Source organism: Myxocyprinus asiaticus, chromosome 21, assembly GCF_019703515.2.
Source record: "Myxocyprinus asiaticus isolate MX2 ecotype Aquarium Trade chromosome 21, UBuf_Myxa_2, whole genome shotgun sequence".
NCBI classification, from domain to species: Eukaryota; Metazoa; Chordata; class Actinopteri; order Cypriniformes; family Catostomidae; genus Myxocyprinus; species Myxocyprinus asiaticus.
In genome coordinates, this window is record NC_059364.1 from 24,260,822 (window position 1) to 24,279,243 (window position 18,422).

An 18,422-nucleotide genomic window follows, 5' to 3' on the forward strand; every position below is an offset into this window, starting at 1 on the left:
ACACATATATATATATATACTACTGGTCAAAAGTGTAGGGTCACTTATTCTTTATTTTTATTATTTTTCACATTTAAGGATAATAGTAAAGTCATCAAAACTTTGGAAGAACAGAAATGGACCACCCTTTGCATAGAATTTTCAGGAATGTACTCTTGACATTTTCTCAACCAGCTTCTTGAGGTATCACCCTGGGATGTTTTTTAAATAGTTTTGAAGGAGTTCCCATCAATACTGGGCACTTAGTGGCTGCTTTTCTTAATTATTCAGTCCAAGTCATCCATTTCAAAAACTTTTTTTTTTTTAAATAAAATTTTAGTTTTATAATGAAATAAATTAATATGGTGGCACAATTATATTTTTGTAAACAAAATTAATTTCAAACATTTAAGCATACGTCTTCAGATCAAAAGGTTTTTAAGATCATGAGAAACATTTCAGTCAAGTGACCCCAAACCTTTGACCGGTAGTGTATATATATATATATATATATATATATATATATATATATATATATATATATATATATATATATATACAGTCGAAGTCAGAAGTTTACATACACCTTAGCCAAATACATTTAAATGGCATTCAACTGATCACAATGTATAGTCAGGACATTAATAACGTGAAAAATTACTATTACAATTTGAAAAGAAAATTCAGAACTTCTTAAACTACTTCAAAGAGTTCTCATAAAGAAATCCTCCACATGCAGCAATGGCAGCTTTGCAGATCCTTGGCATTCTAGCTGTCAGTTTGTCCAGATACTCAGGTGACATTTCACCCCACGCTTCCTGTAGCACTTGCCATAGATGTGGCTGTCTTGTCGGACACTTCTCACGCACCTTACAGTCTAGCTGATCCCACAAAAGCTCAATGGGGTTAAGATCCATAACGCTCTTTTCCAATTTTCTGTTGTCCAATGTCTGTGTTTCTTTGCCCACTCTAACCTTTTCTTTTTGTTTTTCTGTTTCAAAAGTGGCTTTTTCTTTGCAATTCTTCCCATAATGCCTGCACTTCTGAGTCTTCTCTTTACTGTTGTACATGAAACTGGTGTTGAGCTGGTAGAATTCAATGAAGCTGTCAGCTGAGGAAATGAGAGGCGTCTATTTCTCAAACTAGAGACTCTGATGTACTTATCCTCTTGATTAGTTGTACATCTGGCCTTCCACATCTCTTTCTGTCCTTGTTAGAGCCAGTTGTCCTTTGTCTTTGAAGACTGTAGTGTACACCTTTGTATGAAATCTTCAGTTATTTGGCAATTTCAAGCATTGTATAGCCTTCATTCCTCAAGACAATGATTGACTGATGAGTTTCTAGAGTTTCTTCATTTAACGAACCAAATAGCTTTCAGTTGTGTTTGATATAATGGCAAGTGATTTTCTAGTACCAAATTAGCAATTTAGCATGATTACTGAAGGATAAGGTGTTGGAGTGATGACTGCTGGAAATGGGGCGTGTCTAGATTTGATCAAAAATGACTTTTTTTTCAAATAGTGATGGTGCTGTTTTTTTTACATCAGTAATGTCCTGACTATACTTTGTGACCTGTTGAATGCCACTTTGGTGAATTAAAGTTCCAATTTCCTTCCGAATCAGCAAAATCTGTACATTATTCCAAACTTTTGGCTGCCAGTGTATATATATATTTTATAAATACTTAATTGTAATTATTGCCTAATTTATTGGGATACAAATAAACATATCTAGCCTGGATCTTACAAATATAATTTTGACTTGCAGCTCCTTTTCTTAAAAAAAAAGAAAAAATCTGTGTTGCAGTGAAGCACTTACAATGAAAGTGAATGTGGCCAATCCATAAACATTAAAATACTCACTGTTTCAAAAGTATAGCTACAAGATATAAAGGATATGTGTGTAAAAAGGGTTTTAGTGTGATAAAATCACTTACTAACCTTTTTAAAGTTATAGCCAATTTTACATGACGATGTAATGTCAACAAACCCTAAAAGGACAATTTAAGCAACTTTAAAGCTCGAATAATACACTAGTTTTAACAGAAGAATGAATGTAAGTGCTTTTATAAAATTATAAGTATCACATTTCTGCCTTTAAACCCTCCAAAAACTGGCCCCATTCACTTCCATTGTAAGTGCTGTAAGGGGGTGGCCACCCAATGGCCCAAGGACGGTATCCAATGGCGTGGCTGAAGGTCTCCTGCACGTTCTGTCTTATCGTGCACATTAAGTTTAAGTTATTTTGTTCCAATTAAATAACTATATTATTCGTTTTATGATCCCCGTTTTATTTAATCTGACTCCAATTATAAAAGTTTCCAATCCACGGATCTCACGGTCACAAATACACCAGTATTGGTCATTAAAACAGTAATTGACTAAATACTAATTAGATGGCTGCTCATGCTTGCCCTTTTATCTAAAAGTATTTTGTTTAGTCCCCTTAGATAGTAAACACTAAATTAGAGTAACATTATCTCTACCCAGAGGTCATGACCACTAAATTTACAAAGGTAGACCAACAATACCTAAGTTAAAATAGCTTTATAATATCATGCCATAGTTTCCTATGTACACTTAGCTAGAAAATATTACAATAACCAGAGGTTTAGACTTCACCCTATTAAGGCTTGGTCGACAACTTTATGTTGTTCTAAACGGAAATTCCATATTGAGCCTGTACACTAAGTACACTTGAACTAATGCCAATTTGTTAGTCGGAGCTCTAAAGTCTCAGTTGTGTGCCCCATGCTCCACTCAGAACTGAGCTTTAGTCCGCTACTAACCTGGTTGTAGATTTGCGAAAACATGGACTTAATGTAATCTACTAAAGACAATAATTTCAGAGTAAATTAGAATAAACTCAAATGTAACAATTTATTTACCAGATAAAATAATACATTCATCAATTCCAACTAGACAATAATAAGTCAAATTTAAACATTTATCAATAAGAATTGCAGACCTGGTAGAGAAAAACTTCACACAGCAATTGTGTGGGATATCTGACTACAGGCTCCCCGAGCTCTTGGCCAACCTTCCTTAAATACCAAACGATTCTATTGTTATTTCAGATGTGTTTGTTTGATGTTATTCAGGATTTGGTTTACAATTTAGGGGGTTGTAAGTAGACCTTTGAAACTTGTGATTGAGTAGGTTGTTTGCTGTTTATAAAGAATGCACCTAATCTGATGGTTCTTGTGAGAGATTTGGGAGGGGCATGACCCTGATAGAATACAGTAGTAGTTCTTAAATCTTACTTGTGATTTGACTTTGCTGAAAGGGAATGAGACCATTTTACCAGTTGCACTGAGACCTCTTGAATGGTACCAAACATGTATGATCAGAAAACCTTTTACATTACAGAACAGGATAAGTCATAACTTAGTTTTTGGTGACCCGAAAGTGACCTGAGGTGAGAGAGGGGGCTGAGAGTGATGTGAGTGAGATTTGCATTTTATGGTCCTTACTCAGTAGGGTGTGTTGTCTCAGGTGGAGATGCTCTTCTGTGTGAGAGTTTTATGACGTTGGCTCTCACAGAGCCTTTTGGGTGTAGACATCCTGGTGCCAGCCTTACAGTGCCTCACTGTAACTTTGATTTTTTTTTTTTTTAAGAAAAAGTCTAAATTATTTTTTGTTGTAATCAACATTATGCCACAAATGCTGTCGATTGAGTTTAACTTGTGTTGAACCCGGAATATTGCTTTAAGAATGTATTTAATAATTGGTATGGGTGAGGAATGGTATTTAATCATTGCAAAGAAATACTTTCTCGACCCTACCCTACTTAATTCTCGTCTTTGCAGGTGATCAAATGTCAGAACCCCATCAGGGTTCTCGAAGAGGCATATGTAGCACATTCCTTTAGGGACAAACTGAAGTCAACTTTAACTCTTCTCAAGGGCATGGGAAGGTTTAAAGGACCATATGAATCTTTTTTTTTTTTTCATTTAAACAGTATTTGTAATAGGTTGGATGGTGAACTGCATTGCCTTGATCTTCTAACTAAGCTGATTGTATATCTAATTTGAATTATTACTTGTCTTATCTACTTTATAGAGTTGATGTCAGTTTAATGATCAGTTGGACTAGTAGTAGTTCACTAAGCAAAGTATGCTGCTAGTGCTATGGATTTTGCTGTGTCCTCCTGAAAAACAGCTACTATGACATACCTTGTCCTACTATAGTCTCCAGTGTCAAGTGAAACAATTTATTTACACAAACAAACCACACAAAACTCACAAACCAAATACCAAATAATGTACTTTAATAAGTTAATTACTATTTATGTACATATTACAGTCTCATGTTACATAACATGGTATAATGGTCTTCTGAGTCTCGATTGTGTTTGTTTATCCTTGCAGCATGTTCATCGAGTAGCACATATGTACAAAATACACTTGTACCAGAGCTGTCCCGATGTGATTACTATATCCTCCATTATTGCGGGATCCACAGCAGACAGATGCAGATGATGGCAATGGTGGATTTAGAAGCACTTGCGGTGGACAATGCTGGGGCCTGCCTCATCGTATTCCTGCTTGGTGATCCACATCTGCTGGAAGGTGGACAGGGAAGCCAAGATGGAGCCACCAATCCATACAGAGTACTTACGCTCAGGTGGGGCAATGATCTGTCAAAATGAGGAGAGAGATATTTGAGATAGCAGGTTATTGAAGTGATTATTGTTAAATCAATGGGAAATGAGTAGAGGATGTTAGAAGATATAGCTGCATTACCTTGATCTTCATTGTGCTGGGGGCCAAGGCAGTGATCTCCTTCTGCATACGGTCAGCAATACCTGGGTACATAGTGGTACCACCTGACAGGACATTGTTGGCATACAGGTCCTTCCTGATGTCAATGTCACACTTCATGATGCTGTTGTAGGCGGTCTCATGGATTCCAGCAGATTCCATACCTGTTTAGAAACCAATCCATGATTACTTAGACTAAAAACTGAATGGATTAATACAATACTTTCTAACAATGTTTGTCTGTACACACCAATGAAGGAAGGCTGGAAGAGGGTCTCTGGGCAACGGAAACGCTCGTTACCAATGGTGATGACCTGGCCGTCAGGCAACTCATAGCTTTTCTCCAGGGAAGAGGAGGAGGCAGCGGTGGCCATCTCATTCTCAAAGTCCAGAGCCACATAGCACAACTTCTCCTTGATGTCACGGACAATCTCACGCTCAGCTATAAAGAGATTATTGAGTTAGTAATTTGTTTGTAACATGACACCATTGACTACCATACAAATTGCAAACAAATACATTGGGGTCCAAAAGTCAGAGAACACTAGTAAAAATTATTCAATTTTGAATCCTTGATCAATATCAGTGGGTGATGCCAATATCAATGTTTTTTCATTCCAAATTATATTATTTGCATACAAATTTGGGTGAAAAGTGGAATTGAAAAATTCAAAAATTTATTGAAAAACTTAGTATTATGATCTTAAAATAGTACATCATCTTAATATTTCTTTTTAATTTTACATAACTTTTCAAAAAAATTTGTTTCCAGGTTTAAATAGAAAAAAAAAAAAAAAAGAATCCAGATATTCAATGTGGTCTCAGACATTTTGACCCCACAGTATATTAGTTATCTGAAGAGCAATTACATTAAGCGGGCAGACCAATCTTTTATAAACATGAAAACAAAACAGAAATGACTGGAAAGTAGAATTACCTGTTGTGACGAAGGAATAGCCACGCTCAGTAAGGATCTTCATGAGGTAGTCGGTCAGATCGCGACCAGCCAGATCCAGACGCATGATGGCATGGGGCAGAGCATAACCCTCATAGACGGGTACATTGTGGGAGACACCATCACCAGAATCCAGCACAATACCTTAAATATAGAACAACTTGTTAGAAAAGGCTTCCATATGTTGGCACGTATTGTGTGGATTTGTGCATCTGCAAAGCTGCAAGTGATATCCCATAAAATTTTAATTATTTGTAAGTGGATATTCAACAACATACATATTGTGAATTTAAGTGTAAAAATAAGTATCTAAAAACATGTTCCATGTCTCACCGGTGGTACGGCCAGAAGCGTACAGGGACAGCACAGCCTGAATGGCCACATACATGGCTGGGACATTGAAGGTCTCAAACATGATCTGGGTCATCTTCTCACGGTTAGCCTTGGGGTTAAGGGGGGCCTCAGTCAGCAGAGTTGGGTGCTCCTCAGGTGCAACACGGAGCTCATTGTAGAAGGTGTGGTGCCAGATCTTCTCCATATCATCCCAGTTGGTAATGATACCGTGCTCAATGGGGTACTTCAGAGTGAGGATACCTCTCTTGCTCTGAGCTTCATCTCCAACGTAGGAGTCCTTCTGACCCATACCCACCATGACACCCTGGAAGAAGAAAAATAGCATTTTTAAAATGTTGTAAAGGCTATTGCTTATGCATGTGAATGCTGTTTACAAATGTGAAGCACAAAAGGCTGCTGGGCATACCTGGTGACGGGGGCGACCAACGATGGAGGGGAAGACAGCCCTGGGAGCGTCATCACCGGCAAAGCCAGCTTTGACCAGGCCTGAACCGTTGTCGCACACCAGGGCGGTAACCTCTTCGTCGTCACACATCTTGGTGGGTTCTAATGAGGAACAGGATGAGAAATATTGGATTGCATGCAGGTTTATGCATGTACTGATTGAGGCTTAAAGTGAACTGAGTTAAGTGGATCTACAACAGTGCACTAATTTGAATAAACAGATCATTAACTTATTTAAAGTTGTGGATATGCTTACATTAATGAGTAAATCAATCAAAATAAATAATTTTGATGAGTGTCAAAAGTATTAATATGAGTAAACCATGACCATTTGTCATAAATACATATACAGTATAACTTTTAAAGATGTGATATTTACACTCTAGCCTATTTTAAAGATTTATGCATTTCCATTTCATAACAAAATTCAATCAAATTGAATTGTGTAATTTTTAACTAAATTAAATTAACAAAACTTAAAATATTTAGTTTTTATTTCATTTTATTTAATCAAATATTACTTATTCAATTAGATGGAATTTTGATGTGAAATTTAAATGCATCAATCTTAAAATGATTTTTGGAGTGTACAAACATTCTAATATTTTGTTAGATGTGTTTTCTAATTAATTACTGTCTCACATGATGTCACGTGACGTAAGTATACAGTATATGTCTATGCAAGTATGCAATCAACAACAACGCCATTCACAACTTTTAAGTATACAAATAATACATTAAGAATTAAAACATTTAATACAGTAATTATATGCAAATTTTGAAAATAAATAATAAATAATAAAAATGTATTAATTATACAAATAATAATTAAAAAAAAACAAATCCGTCTTAGTTATCAGGTCCCATCAGAGCTTATCACTTAAAGCTGTATCCAGGTGTAATAACGTTTTTCAGCTTTAAAACTAGAAGCTACATTTGCAGCACATGGGTTTGTTTGAGTTTGCTTACCGTTATCTGATGAAGCTCAGAAGTGCAGAAGACAACCACGGCTGAATCCAGCTACGGACTGACTGACTCCCGAATGCCTTATATACTCTTCGTATTTCCCCCACGCGCACCATTGAGGATATCTGTACCCCCCCAAACTTCAACCATATTAGGCTCTCCCGCTGTAAGTGAGGGGTGACTTCGTAGTGAAGCCGCGTGTCTCCCCAGTATCCCCAAATTCGAAGTGTGCAGGACTGTCCTTATATGGCTTGAAAGTCATTATTACCAGCCAGGCTGCTTGATGCGTACATGGGCTGGGGGCGGTATTGATTTGTTACCAGCTACTTCCCACATGGTGCGTAGTTGTATATTCCTGTCGATTGTAAGATCTCGTTGAGAGATTTGTGTACTGTGAATTTTTGACCTCATTATTCTCGTATGGGCCTACTTTGCGCAATGTTAGGGAAGTATATTCGGAATAAAATCTGATTCTGGACCAAAGAGACTTGTTATAGGATATAAAAAATTGTCATTTTTAAAATGTCTATTTGTTGTAATGTCTTTTCAGGTAAGACGTTTTTATTGTGAAACTCTCATTATGACACTTTATATGGAAATTATACACCATCCTGTTCTTTCCCTTTATGCTTACTAAAGTGTTCAATTAAATGTCTTATTATTATTATTATTATTGATATTATTATTATTATTGTTGTAACATTTTACAATAAGGTTCCTAATGCTAGTGATAATGCATAATGCATTTACTCATTTGTTAACATTAATAAATGCATTAGGTATCATGAACTAACAGTGAACAATATTTTAACTGCATTTATTCATCTTGGTTAATTTATAAATATAGCCTACTGTTGTTCACTATTAGTTTGTGTTAGTTCATAATGCATTAGCTAATGTTTACATATACAACCTTAAATTTTCAAATGTATTAGCTAATGTTGAAATTAACATTTATCAAGGTTAATAAGTGCTAAAAAATTATTGTTCATTGTTAATTTATGTTAACTAATGTAGTTAGCTTATGTTAACAAATACAACATTGTTATAAAGTGCTACCATTATTATTATTAGTAGTAGTAGTAGTAGTAGGAGTAGTATTGATGTGAATACTATTAGTTATTGATGGTATCCTAAATCATAAATCAACAGATATATTTTAACAGAATATAATCCCCCCCCCCCACCCCCCACACACAAACACAATTGCAATAATAGCAAATCAAACCATAAAGGTGAATTGTGAGTAGTGTGTCCTTTTATAGACTTGCAGCTTCTATTTTAGACACTTGAGAGCATTTGGACCATCTGTTCACAACTCTGCTGCAGGCAGGTTTCTGAGCAAATGGACAGGAGGGTGTTCAAGACAGCTTACTGAATATTTCTCTGTATTTTATCATTAATAACCTGATTATTAATAGCCTGTTCTGTTCCATACTTGCAGTTTTGTGAGATATGCCTATTTTGAGGTTGTATAAACATTCAAACAAAAGTTAACGTTATGTGAAAGGTGTATATATCACTGCAATGGTAGATATTTCTATTGTTTGTATTAAACCTTTTTCATGTGCTTATTAGGCTGTAAAAGCAACTACAATGTATTAGTAAAATTACTGTGGAGCTAAAATGTTACAGGTGTTAAGTTTTTTGCTCTTGTTCTGTATATGCTTTAGCCTACTCAAAAAGAGGCCAGTCTCTGCAAGTTTACGTTGAGCTGAGTGAGTCAATGAGTCAAGTCAAGTCAGTCACTTTAGTGATCAGGCAGGGCAGGCCTGGTTCCAGATCAAAATCACTGAGGGTGCTTCTGAAAATAGTGGGGGTGCGCTGTATAAAGTGGAGATGTATCGTAATTAAAAAAAAAATTATAGATTAAATCATGTTTAAATGCTACTAAAACAATGTAAAGAAAAGTTATTATTATTATTTTTTTTTTAATGTTCAAAACATTTATTGCTTTGTTTCTGTGTTTTTGTTTTTTTTTTTTTTTTTTACATTATATGTTGCTGAAAATGACAGCAAAATTCTGCGCCTGCAGATTAGGACATACTAATTTGCAAAATCATACACGTTTATAAGTCTTGATGCAGCAATTGTGTGTTCACAAAATGCAAGGATTTTTGTGTGTTTGCTGGGATTCAAGGAAATCTGCTGTATTTACAGTATTAGTCTTACATATTCAATTGAGCAGGGGTGTGCGATTATTTTGGTACAGGGGCCACATCAGCCGACAGCTGTTAAGTAGAACATGGAAGAGCTACTTTTCTATCATGTGTTAGTAAAACTGAATAAAGGCTTATTATAATTATTAATGGTTTATTTTACCATACTTAAATGCAGTGGTAATTTAGTATTCAATTTAAAACTCTATATAAGGAGTATGGTTTAATAGTCAAATAAAATATTCGGAAATTACAGATTGTAAAACCTTATTTTAATGTTTGCCACAAAGTGGACAAAGTTGTTTTATTATCAGGACAATATCAACCCATTTACACACTCATGGTCATGATGTGGGTCTCTCAATGTTTTGTTTGGCATCCCATTCAGCACACAACTGAATAAAACAGGCTGCATGACACTGATCAGGGACATATATTACAGTGGGGATGGGGGGGAGGTAACTCCCCCAATAATCAAAACAAGCAAGTACCCCCAATACCATAATCAATGGAAACATGTAAATGCTTCACGCTGCAACCCCCACAATGTTTAAGCCAAATCTACACCCTTGACACTGATAAATGATTACTGGCAGAGTAACATTTGCATACAGGTGTGAAGGACTTCGGCATTTTTACAAATACCACAAAGAACTCCTCTCTCATTTGTTTTTTCTTGCGTGTCATTGATTACTCCTCCACGTGCAAATGATGTGAAAATCTATTGGGATTTTATTAATAAATTTCATCACTGAAAGCCTTCTCTGCTGGCATAACATGCCAAATAAATAAATATTTTTCATCCTTTCATTCTCAATCACCTTTTTGCCTATGTATTTTTAATCACTTTCCACTCTTAATCTACAAACAAATAGAGAGAAACAAAAAGTTTATCCAGTCAGAATTTATTCCTTGATGCTTACAAGCAAAGTGTGACAACTGTTTCACAAATCACATGCCCAAAGCCAAGCTCTTTAGCCGAAGCAGTGTGAGTCTGAGCTCCACCCCGTCAGGCCTTCAGAATTTCCACAGAATCCCTCAACAGTGCAAATGAATGGGCAACTAAAGTTAGATTGTCAGATTCATCAGCCAGGTGGGTGTGATCTTTAGGATATGTCCCGGTCAAGGCCTTCTAGCTGGCCTTGAGTGATGCAATCATGCTTTGAGTGACATAATTTGAAAGTGCGCGAGATCTTGCTGACGAGTAGACTGTTATTTCTGCCGCTATCGCCATTGAGAAAGAGATCCTTATGGATTTAAAAACACGAGATGTTCTGCATGACCGTGTGATTGCTTAATTTATTAAACAGGAAAGGAGGACTGATTTTCACTTCAAGTAAATTGGTAAGTGCTTTTTGCATTGTTATAGCAACATCAGGAGTCTTCTAAGTGTAAATTAGGCTGCTTGAGCATTCAGTGTCAGATCAAGTTTTGAAAAGTAGTGCTGCATTCCAGTCAACTCGGAAAGTCGGATTTTACAACTTCCTACTAGGAAAAGTGCAGTGGAATGCATCTTGAAGTCAGAATTACAACTTTTAGGCTCGTGCAGAAATTCTCAACTCCGATTTCGCTGAGATACAAGGGCATGATGTCACACAAACATGTCGACACTCAGGGAGATATACAAAGTGATAAACATTCACTTTATTAAGTAATATCGATAAATGAGTACGTTTCCACATTACATGATATTAAAGCTTGTTTTAAAACAAAACATTATAATCTCTTTTGATAATCGTACACCTGAAACACAAATGCTAGCGCTGCAGCATTGTTTATCAGTTGGGTTGCTAGGAGACATCTCTAATGAGAGTCAAACCCCTGCTAAGCTAATGGGAGTGTTGCAGTTCCGAATATCGGGGAATGGAGTGCAGTTATGGTCGGAGATATCAAGTAGGAATATACCACATCAAGCAACATTGACCCCCCTCACCATTCTAAACAGCACTGTGGCAGCAGTGGAGTCATTCAGGTTCCTGGGCACTACCATCTCACAGGACCTGAAGTGGGAGACCCACATTGACTCTATTGTGAAAAAGGACCTGCAGAGGTTGTACTTCCTTCACCAGCTGAGGAAGTTCAACCTGCCACAGGCGCTGCTGATACAGTTCTACTCTGCGGTCATTGAGTCTGTCCTCTGCACTTCAATAACTGTCTGGTTTGATTCAGCTACGAAATCAGACAACAGAAGACTACAAAGGACAGTTCGGACTGCTGAGAGGATTATTGGTTGCCCCCTGCCCCCCCCCCCCCCTTCAAGAACTATACACTTCCAAAGTGAGGAAAAAGGCTGGAAAAATCACTCTGGACCCCACTCACCCTGCCCATTACCTTTTTGAACTGTTGCCTTCTGGCTGACGCTTCAGAGCTCTAAGCACCAGAACCGTCAGGCACAGGAACCGTTTTTTTCCCTCAGGCTATCCATCTCATGAACAGTTAAATTGCCCCATTGAGCAATAACTATGTGCAATACACAGTTTAGTCTTTTTTATATTTATCCAACACATCCAACCTCTTCTGCCATTTCATTCCTCTGGAAAAGGTATAACAGATTTGTATTTGCACTGTACATAACAGATAACAGATTTGTATTAGATTGCACTACGTATGTGTATGTGTGTATGTATGTATGTGTGTGTCTCTGTGTGTATGTACGTATGTGTATAACTATTTTTTATTTTTTATTATTATCTATGTCTTGCTGCTGTTTTTGTATTGTTTTTGTATTGTTGTACACTGGAAGCTCCTGTCACCAAGACAAATTCCTTGTACGTGTAAGCATACTTTGCAATAAGCTGATTCTGATTCGTCTGATAAATCGCAAATTTGATTAGATAGACTTTTCCAGGTATTATAGACCTCCTTGGTAGATTCATATGAAAAATTATGATTTTTGAATGTCTGTTCGGGAGACGTTCATTTCACAAAACAGTCATAATTAGGTCAGTTAAAATTAGGTTTGCTTGAGCATTAAGCGTTGTTTCAAGTTCTGATTTTCATGTGTGGACGTGTTTTTAAAATGTAAATTGGTATTATTAGGTAGCTGCGACATGAAGTATGATGCCCAAAGGCATAGGGTGTCTTATTCATTCTGAAACTGTGTTTTCTTAATGGCATGAATCACACTGAAGGCCTAGACTTTGAATGTACGGCCCGCCACTGGGTGTTGCATATATTATCTAGCAGCCCTGAGCATATTAAAAGCTTGCAGTTGCATGATAGGTCCCAAAGCCAGATAAATGAAAGATCTAATAAAAAAGCATTCATGATTTCCCGTGGGCAGTAGTTTGCCCTGGTCTGCAATTAAGGGTGCTCTAAGGTTCGAACACACCCGTAGAACCGGGCCTGAGGCAGGGGGGTAAGCAACTTTGCTTGGCAAAACAGGGCAACAGTCTGAGCTAGAGCTGTAACTGAGTAGATTCAAAGTCTTTCTAGCAAGTCAGTCCACTGTCGGGCATCTTTGAAACGATTCTGGGAAGCTATTTCCATCCCAAAAGTGCAGATCTACTTGAATGGGCAAAGACCAAAATCTCAAAATGGTTGGTCAAGATTACGAATAAAGAACATATTTCAAATCAGCAGTAAAATCTTGCCAACATTGGTATTATACATTGTGCTTCTTTACCTCAGATTACACAAAATAAATAAATAAATAAATAAATAAATAAAGGGAATTTCCCCGCGTGTATAGTTATAGCGCATGCGCGTTCTCTAGTTGATTGACAGGCGATGTTTGTATCTAAAAGGTGATTGGCTCTTTCACCGTTAGGCGGGACTTCCTGCTTGGACTTAATTATACCTGGTGGTATAGTTTCTGTGATCAAGACATGGCCACGATATGGGCAATTAATTAAATTACTTTATTACTGAGGTGTACAAGGGTTCTCGCTAATAGAGTGGCCAAGACTTATTTGTTTTTCAGGGGGTTAACTGAAAGGTTAGCAGTTCTCCTTCATTTAACCCTCTCCCTCTCTCTGCTCCTCTATATCTGGCTTTCAAAATATTTTGTAACTGGTAATGTACTGCTTTTTTTTTTTTTTTTTTAAGTCAACAGCGTCCTCTGTTGGCTTCTCACATACAGGGTTGTGTACAGGTCAGAATTGTATGTTCCAAAGCAATTTATTAAGAGTGCGGATAGAACAATGGAAAAGAAACTAACAACAGACAAACATACACATTTTTCTAAATTTTCCTAAAGTTCTGAATAAATGTAATCTCATTGCAATAATACAGATATAAAAATATATTGGCTGTGAGTAAAAGTTACAATAAAAAATCTCTTTCATAGTGTTTGTTCTCAACACAAACAACTGCAACTATAAATCATATACATATACATATATATATATATATATATATATATATATATATATATATATATATATATATATATATAATTTTTTTTTTTTTTTTTTTTTACAATGTTCTAAACAGATGCTCCTTCAAAAACAGTATTTGGCTAATATAGTAATCACAGTAGCTGGGTTAGAATTGAAATTGGATTAATTCCCAGTAAATGCTTTGTGGTTTATCATCTAGGCACAATAAATAGATAAAGAGATGATTAAAGCACACCATGTTGCATTTTAAAAACAGTTCATTCCGGTCCACTAATCTGATTGGACAGGTGGTGTTCCAAGAGAGCTGATATTTAAAATAACAGCACTGGGATGCTTCACTGTTTATATAACTCCATCTGTATTCACTGTGAACTCCAGTTGGAACCATTTCCCTTAGCAGAGCAAAAACAGACAAGATTACTGGCCATACTGTGTCTGAAAAGCAAGTTACGCAATATAAACTTCTTGTTTATCCACCTTTTCCTGAACGCGGAAGTGTTCCACGATTCGACTGTTTTCAATTTCCGGTCTCCAGTGTTTTCACTCGCATCGGCGTCTATTCTTAGTGGGTAATGTGATGTTTAAGGTATAACATTTGTAAAAATTGTCAAAAAAACATGCCGAAACTTCACAGAGTCGAGAAGACCGTTTTTTATAGACAGCGCTTCACCTGAGTGTGTATGACATGAAGCGATGGTCCGAGGTTAGTTACGCTGATATCATTAATTATTCTGAGTTGTTATGACAGCCAAAAACTGCACAAGTTGAGCCTGAAATAAATTTTTACACCAAGTAACACTTAAATGGTTGTTGTTCTCCTCTGGATCGCTCGTTTTGGCAGTTTTTACTTGCCGTCTCGAGACCAGAAATACAAAACAGGCAATTAGGATAATCATGGCACTGCCCAGTGATTGCTCAGGAAAACTGTGGATAGAAAAGTTGTATAAAATCGTGCAGTCATACACTTTTGCTTGGGTAAAACTGCTTAATTATCCATTTGTTCATTACGAACACTGACTTTATGTCCATAAATTGATTATCATTCGTTCTTTTATCTGGACCTGCATAATTTGCACACATTAAGTAATCAGACTACTTGGTCATACTACAGTAATTCATATTTCAAATACACCTCTATACCTTTAAAGTCTTCTCATTCAAAGGTATTAATCTATTTTATACTATCAAAGCATACAACTTACAATTAGAAGCAAAAAAAAAGGGTTCAGTGGCAAGGTTTGTGATTTTTTTGCAGCTCTGATGAGTGTAATATCATGTCCACAGCAGCAATGTGATGTCTGCCATTCAATAAATATAACAGCACAGCTGCACCTTGTAATTAACAATGATCAGAATACAACTGGTTTCCAGTTACTTGGCAGTTTGTGATATGCTGCAAATGCTGTGGAATGGCTACATTTCAGTCTTCTGTCATGTAGGAGTGCTCAAAGACACAATAAAATATAATACGAACAGCATTTTAAATATGTTTGTAGTATATATCAAAGTGTGCACTTTCTTTGTTGTCTTCAAGTTACTGAGTTTCTGCTCAGCCTGCAGAAAGGCCTGCTTCTCCATCAGTTTGCGAAAGAGCCCCTGGTCGTTGGCAAGGAGCTGGGCATGGCTGCCGATCTCCACCACACGGTGCTGATCCAGCACAGCCACGGCGTCTGTGCTTTGGATGGTGGAGAGACGGTGAGCAATGATCAACACAGTGCGACCATGCATCAGCCGTTCCAACGCCTGTACCAGGAACTCATTCTCTGCATCTAGGACACTGACAAGAGACCAGGTGAAAATCGTAGTCATACCATGACACTAGACTGAAATGCCATTTAGGATTTTGGAATTATTTTGCAGAAGATCTCCATATTTTAAAAATGTTTATTAAGCCTTTATGCTCTGAGGGTGTTTTTAAAGACTTCCTGTTTCAGTGGCATACCCAAAATTAAAGGCTTATAACTAAAAAAAATAAAAATAAAATAGAAACTGTAAAGAAAACTTTTGATTTGTTTTCTTAATTTTCTGATTTGACATTATATATCTCAGGGTGTAAATAAGGTGGCTCAGAAAAACTGCTTTTTTTTTTTGTTGCCACTCATGTCAACTGTAACTTAGAATTTATTTTTGTTGATATGACAAATAAAAAGTTTTGCAGTGTATAGTGACAAACAGGTGTTAAGGAAAGTACTGTGGTTTTTGTTGCTGTTTAGTGTTTTGGGAGAAAAAAAAGTGCCTTTTACCCCGCAGGGCATTTAGCCCCGTTGTACCCTATTATTTAAATTGTAAAGTAGGCCTATTTATACATCATAATAGTACTACCTTGGTACTGCCTTTCATTTTTTGAACAAGGAGACATCTTTTTTTACTATAATAGTAAAATTTAAATTTCCAGATGTGTTACAGTAATGAGAAGGGGCTTAAGATGTGGTTAATCTTAAAAAATATTTTATTGTTATTATTTATTTATTTGGGGTTAAATATGACCTGGACATTTACTTAACAGGTTTTGTGAGAATCCCTCATTTGGTTACAATGGTGAGGACAAAACAAAAAAAAAAAAAAAAGGGTGGGTGTTATTTTTCACATATGTCTTAAACTCAGAAAACAATGCTAATACAAATCAAGTGCCTTCAAATAACACTCAGTGCAGTAGAACAGAGTTGTCTGACTTGCCTGTCAGTCTCCATCGCTGAGGATACGCCAGCAGCATCAACTTCTGACATCTACTGAAGGAACATGTAATGAGTTTTCTGATGGCTTAACCTTACTCTCCTGATTTCCCACAGGCTTTGAGGTTTGTTTGGAGTCAATAGATATGCTATAGAGAGCAAACATGAGTTTGGAGTGTGTTCACACACAACTGGGTAAAAACCCTCTAGTTCTGACACGAGAGCTGGGACATATTCCTTGCCTTGCACACAGGCAACTCAAGGACATCAAATGATCCATCCTTACAAACTTGTCCACAGTATTCTTGATGTCCTATTAGGCAAATGGTCAAATCTTTCTGAACGACAGCACTGATGTAGTTTCCCTAAAGTAAATCTTGTCATTCGCAACAGTGTCCCATACATTAGGACACGGAGACGACCAAATTAAATAAATAAATAAATAAATAAATAAATAAATAAACGAGCTTCATCCTCACCTAATCTTCATCGGTCAAAACCGACAGTAAACAGGCAGATTTAATGTGTTCATGTATGAGCAGTTAACCAACAGTACTGCAAAACACAGGACTATGTGGACACTCCTTTGACTGCATGACACTGAAAGACGTCATGTCTTTGGTGAGACTGGCCTATTTTAGAAGCAGGGTCGGCGGTTACTAAGCAATATCTGTTCATGATAGTTTTAATTTCCCTTGTTGTGCGCTGTTATCTTCACACACGCCCACTTCAGTCACCCGGCAGTGCCTTGTCACAAAAACCTGTCGGACAACATCTGTCGGACTTTACTGAGCACATCGGGAATGACTTGTTCGGCAACAGAAAATTATCGTCTAAGAGTTAAATGGAGTGTTTTAAAATAGAAATGAATAAAAAAGGTGACCCCGGTATTTCTTTGACTTTTGAGGAAGCGAAGCTCTACTACACCATTGGACGCTTTCCGGAACGATTTTTTTTAAGGCATGATCAGTCAAACAAGTTTAATCGATCGAAGAGCAAAAGAAAAAAATTTAGCTTTTTTTTTTTTTTTTTTTTTTTTTTTTTTTTTTTTTTTTGCACGAGCACAAAAAGTCATGGCGAGACTTATATATACATAAATACAGATTTATACATTAAACATAAATACACAGTACAGAGAAGATAATTAGAATAAAACAAAAATGTATAAAGAAAAACTTTAGCATTTTTTTTTTTTTAACGGTTTTATGGTTCGTGTTTTTCATATCTGAAAGGATTTCCATACAGATCTTGAGATCAGTATTACAAAACATGATATACGGGCCATTATCAAAATATGGTGACAAGAATGTCCCTTGACTTTTCAGTCATAAAACAAATTTCAAATACTCAAGAAACCCCATTTAAAATGCATCTTTCTATAACCTAACTGGTAACACTTTACAATAAAGTTCAGTTTGTTAACATTATTTAATAATATTAGTCAACATAAACTAACAAGGAACAATACTTTCACAGCATTTATTAATCTTAGTTAATTTTTATTTTAATGTATAGTAATACATTTTTAAAGTAAAAAGTATATGTTTACAGTAGTTAATGCACTGTGAACTAACATGACATTTGTATTTTTAACTAACATAAACAAAGATTAATAAATACTGTAAAAATATATTGTTAATTGTTTGTTCATTATACCTAATGGATTAACTAATGTTAACAAATGGAACCTTATAAAGTGTTACCACCTAACCTTTTATTAAATAATATAAAATGGTTTGACTATACTGTTTTACACATTTTTAGAAAATATATTTGATGGGCCTGGGTAGC

At 36.2% G+C, this 18,422-nt stretch overlaps 3 protein-coding genes across 3 annotated transcripts in view; all 3 read right to left on the reverse strand.

Annotated features, from left to right (window-relative positions):
• The window catches only part of LOC127411817 (SERTA domain-containing protein 2-like), a 346,503-nt gene that overhangs the window by 223,657 nt on the left and 104,424 nt on the right, over positions 1–18,422 (reverse strand). The window lies entirely within an intron of this gene.
• On the reverse strand, positions 4,232–7,628 carry LOC127411819 (actin, alpha skeletal muscle-like). The gene is made up of 7 exons (XM_051647628.1): positions 7,464–7,628; positions 6,457–6,596; positions 6,030–6,354; positions 5,679–5,840; positions 4,992–5,183; positions 4,724–4,905; positions 4,232–4,617 (listed from the first exon to the last, which is right to left on the reverse strand). Exons 2-7 carry the CDS (start codon positions 6,583–6,585, stop codon positions 4,474–4,476), a joined length of 1,134 nt encoding a protein of 377 aa, XP_051503588.1. The 5' UTR covers positions 6,586–6,596; positions 7,464–7,628; the 3' UTR covers positions 4,232–4,473.
• LOC127411833 (ATP-binding cassette sub-family B member 10, mitochondrial-like) lies at positions 13,071–17,737 on the reverse strand. The gene is made up of 2 exons (XM_051647650.1): positions 16,636–17,737; positions 13,071–15,736 (listed from the first exon to the last, which is right to left on the reverse strand). Exons 1-2 carry the CDS (start codon positions 16,683–16,685, stop codon positions 15,391–15,393), a joined length of 396 nt encoding a protein of 131 aa, XP_051503610.1. The 5' UTR covers positions 16,686–17,737; the 3' UTR covers positions 13,071–15,390.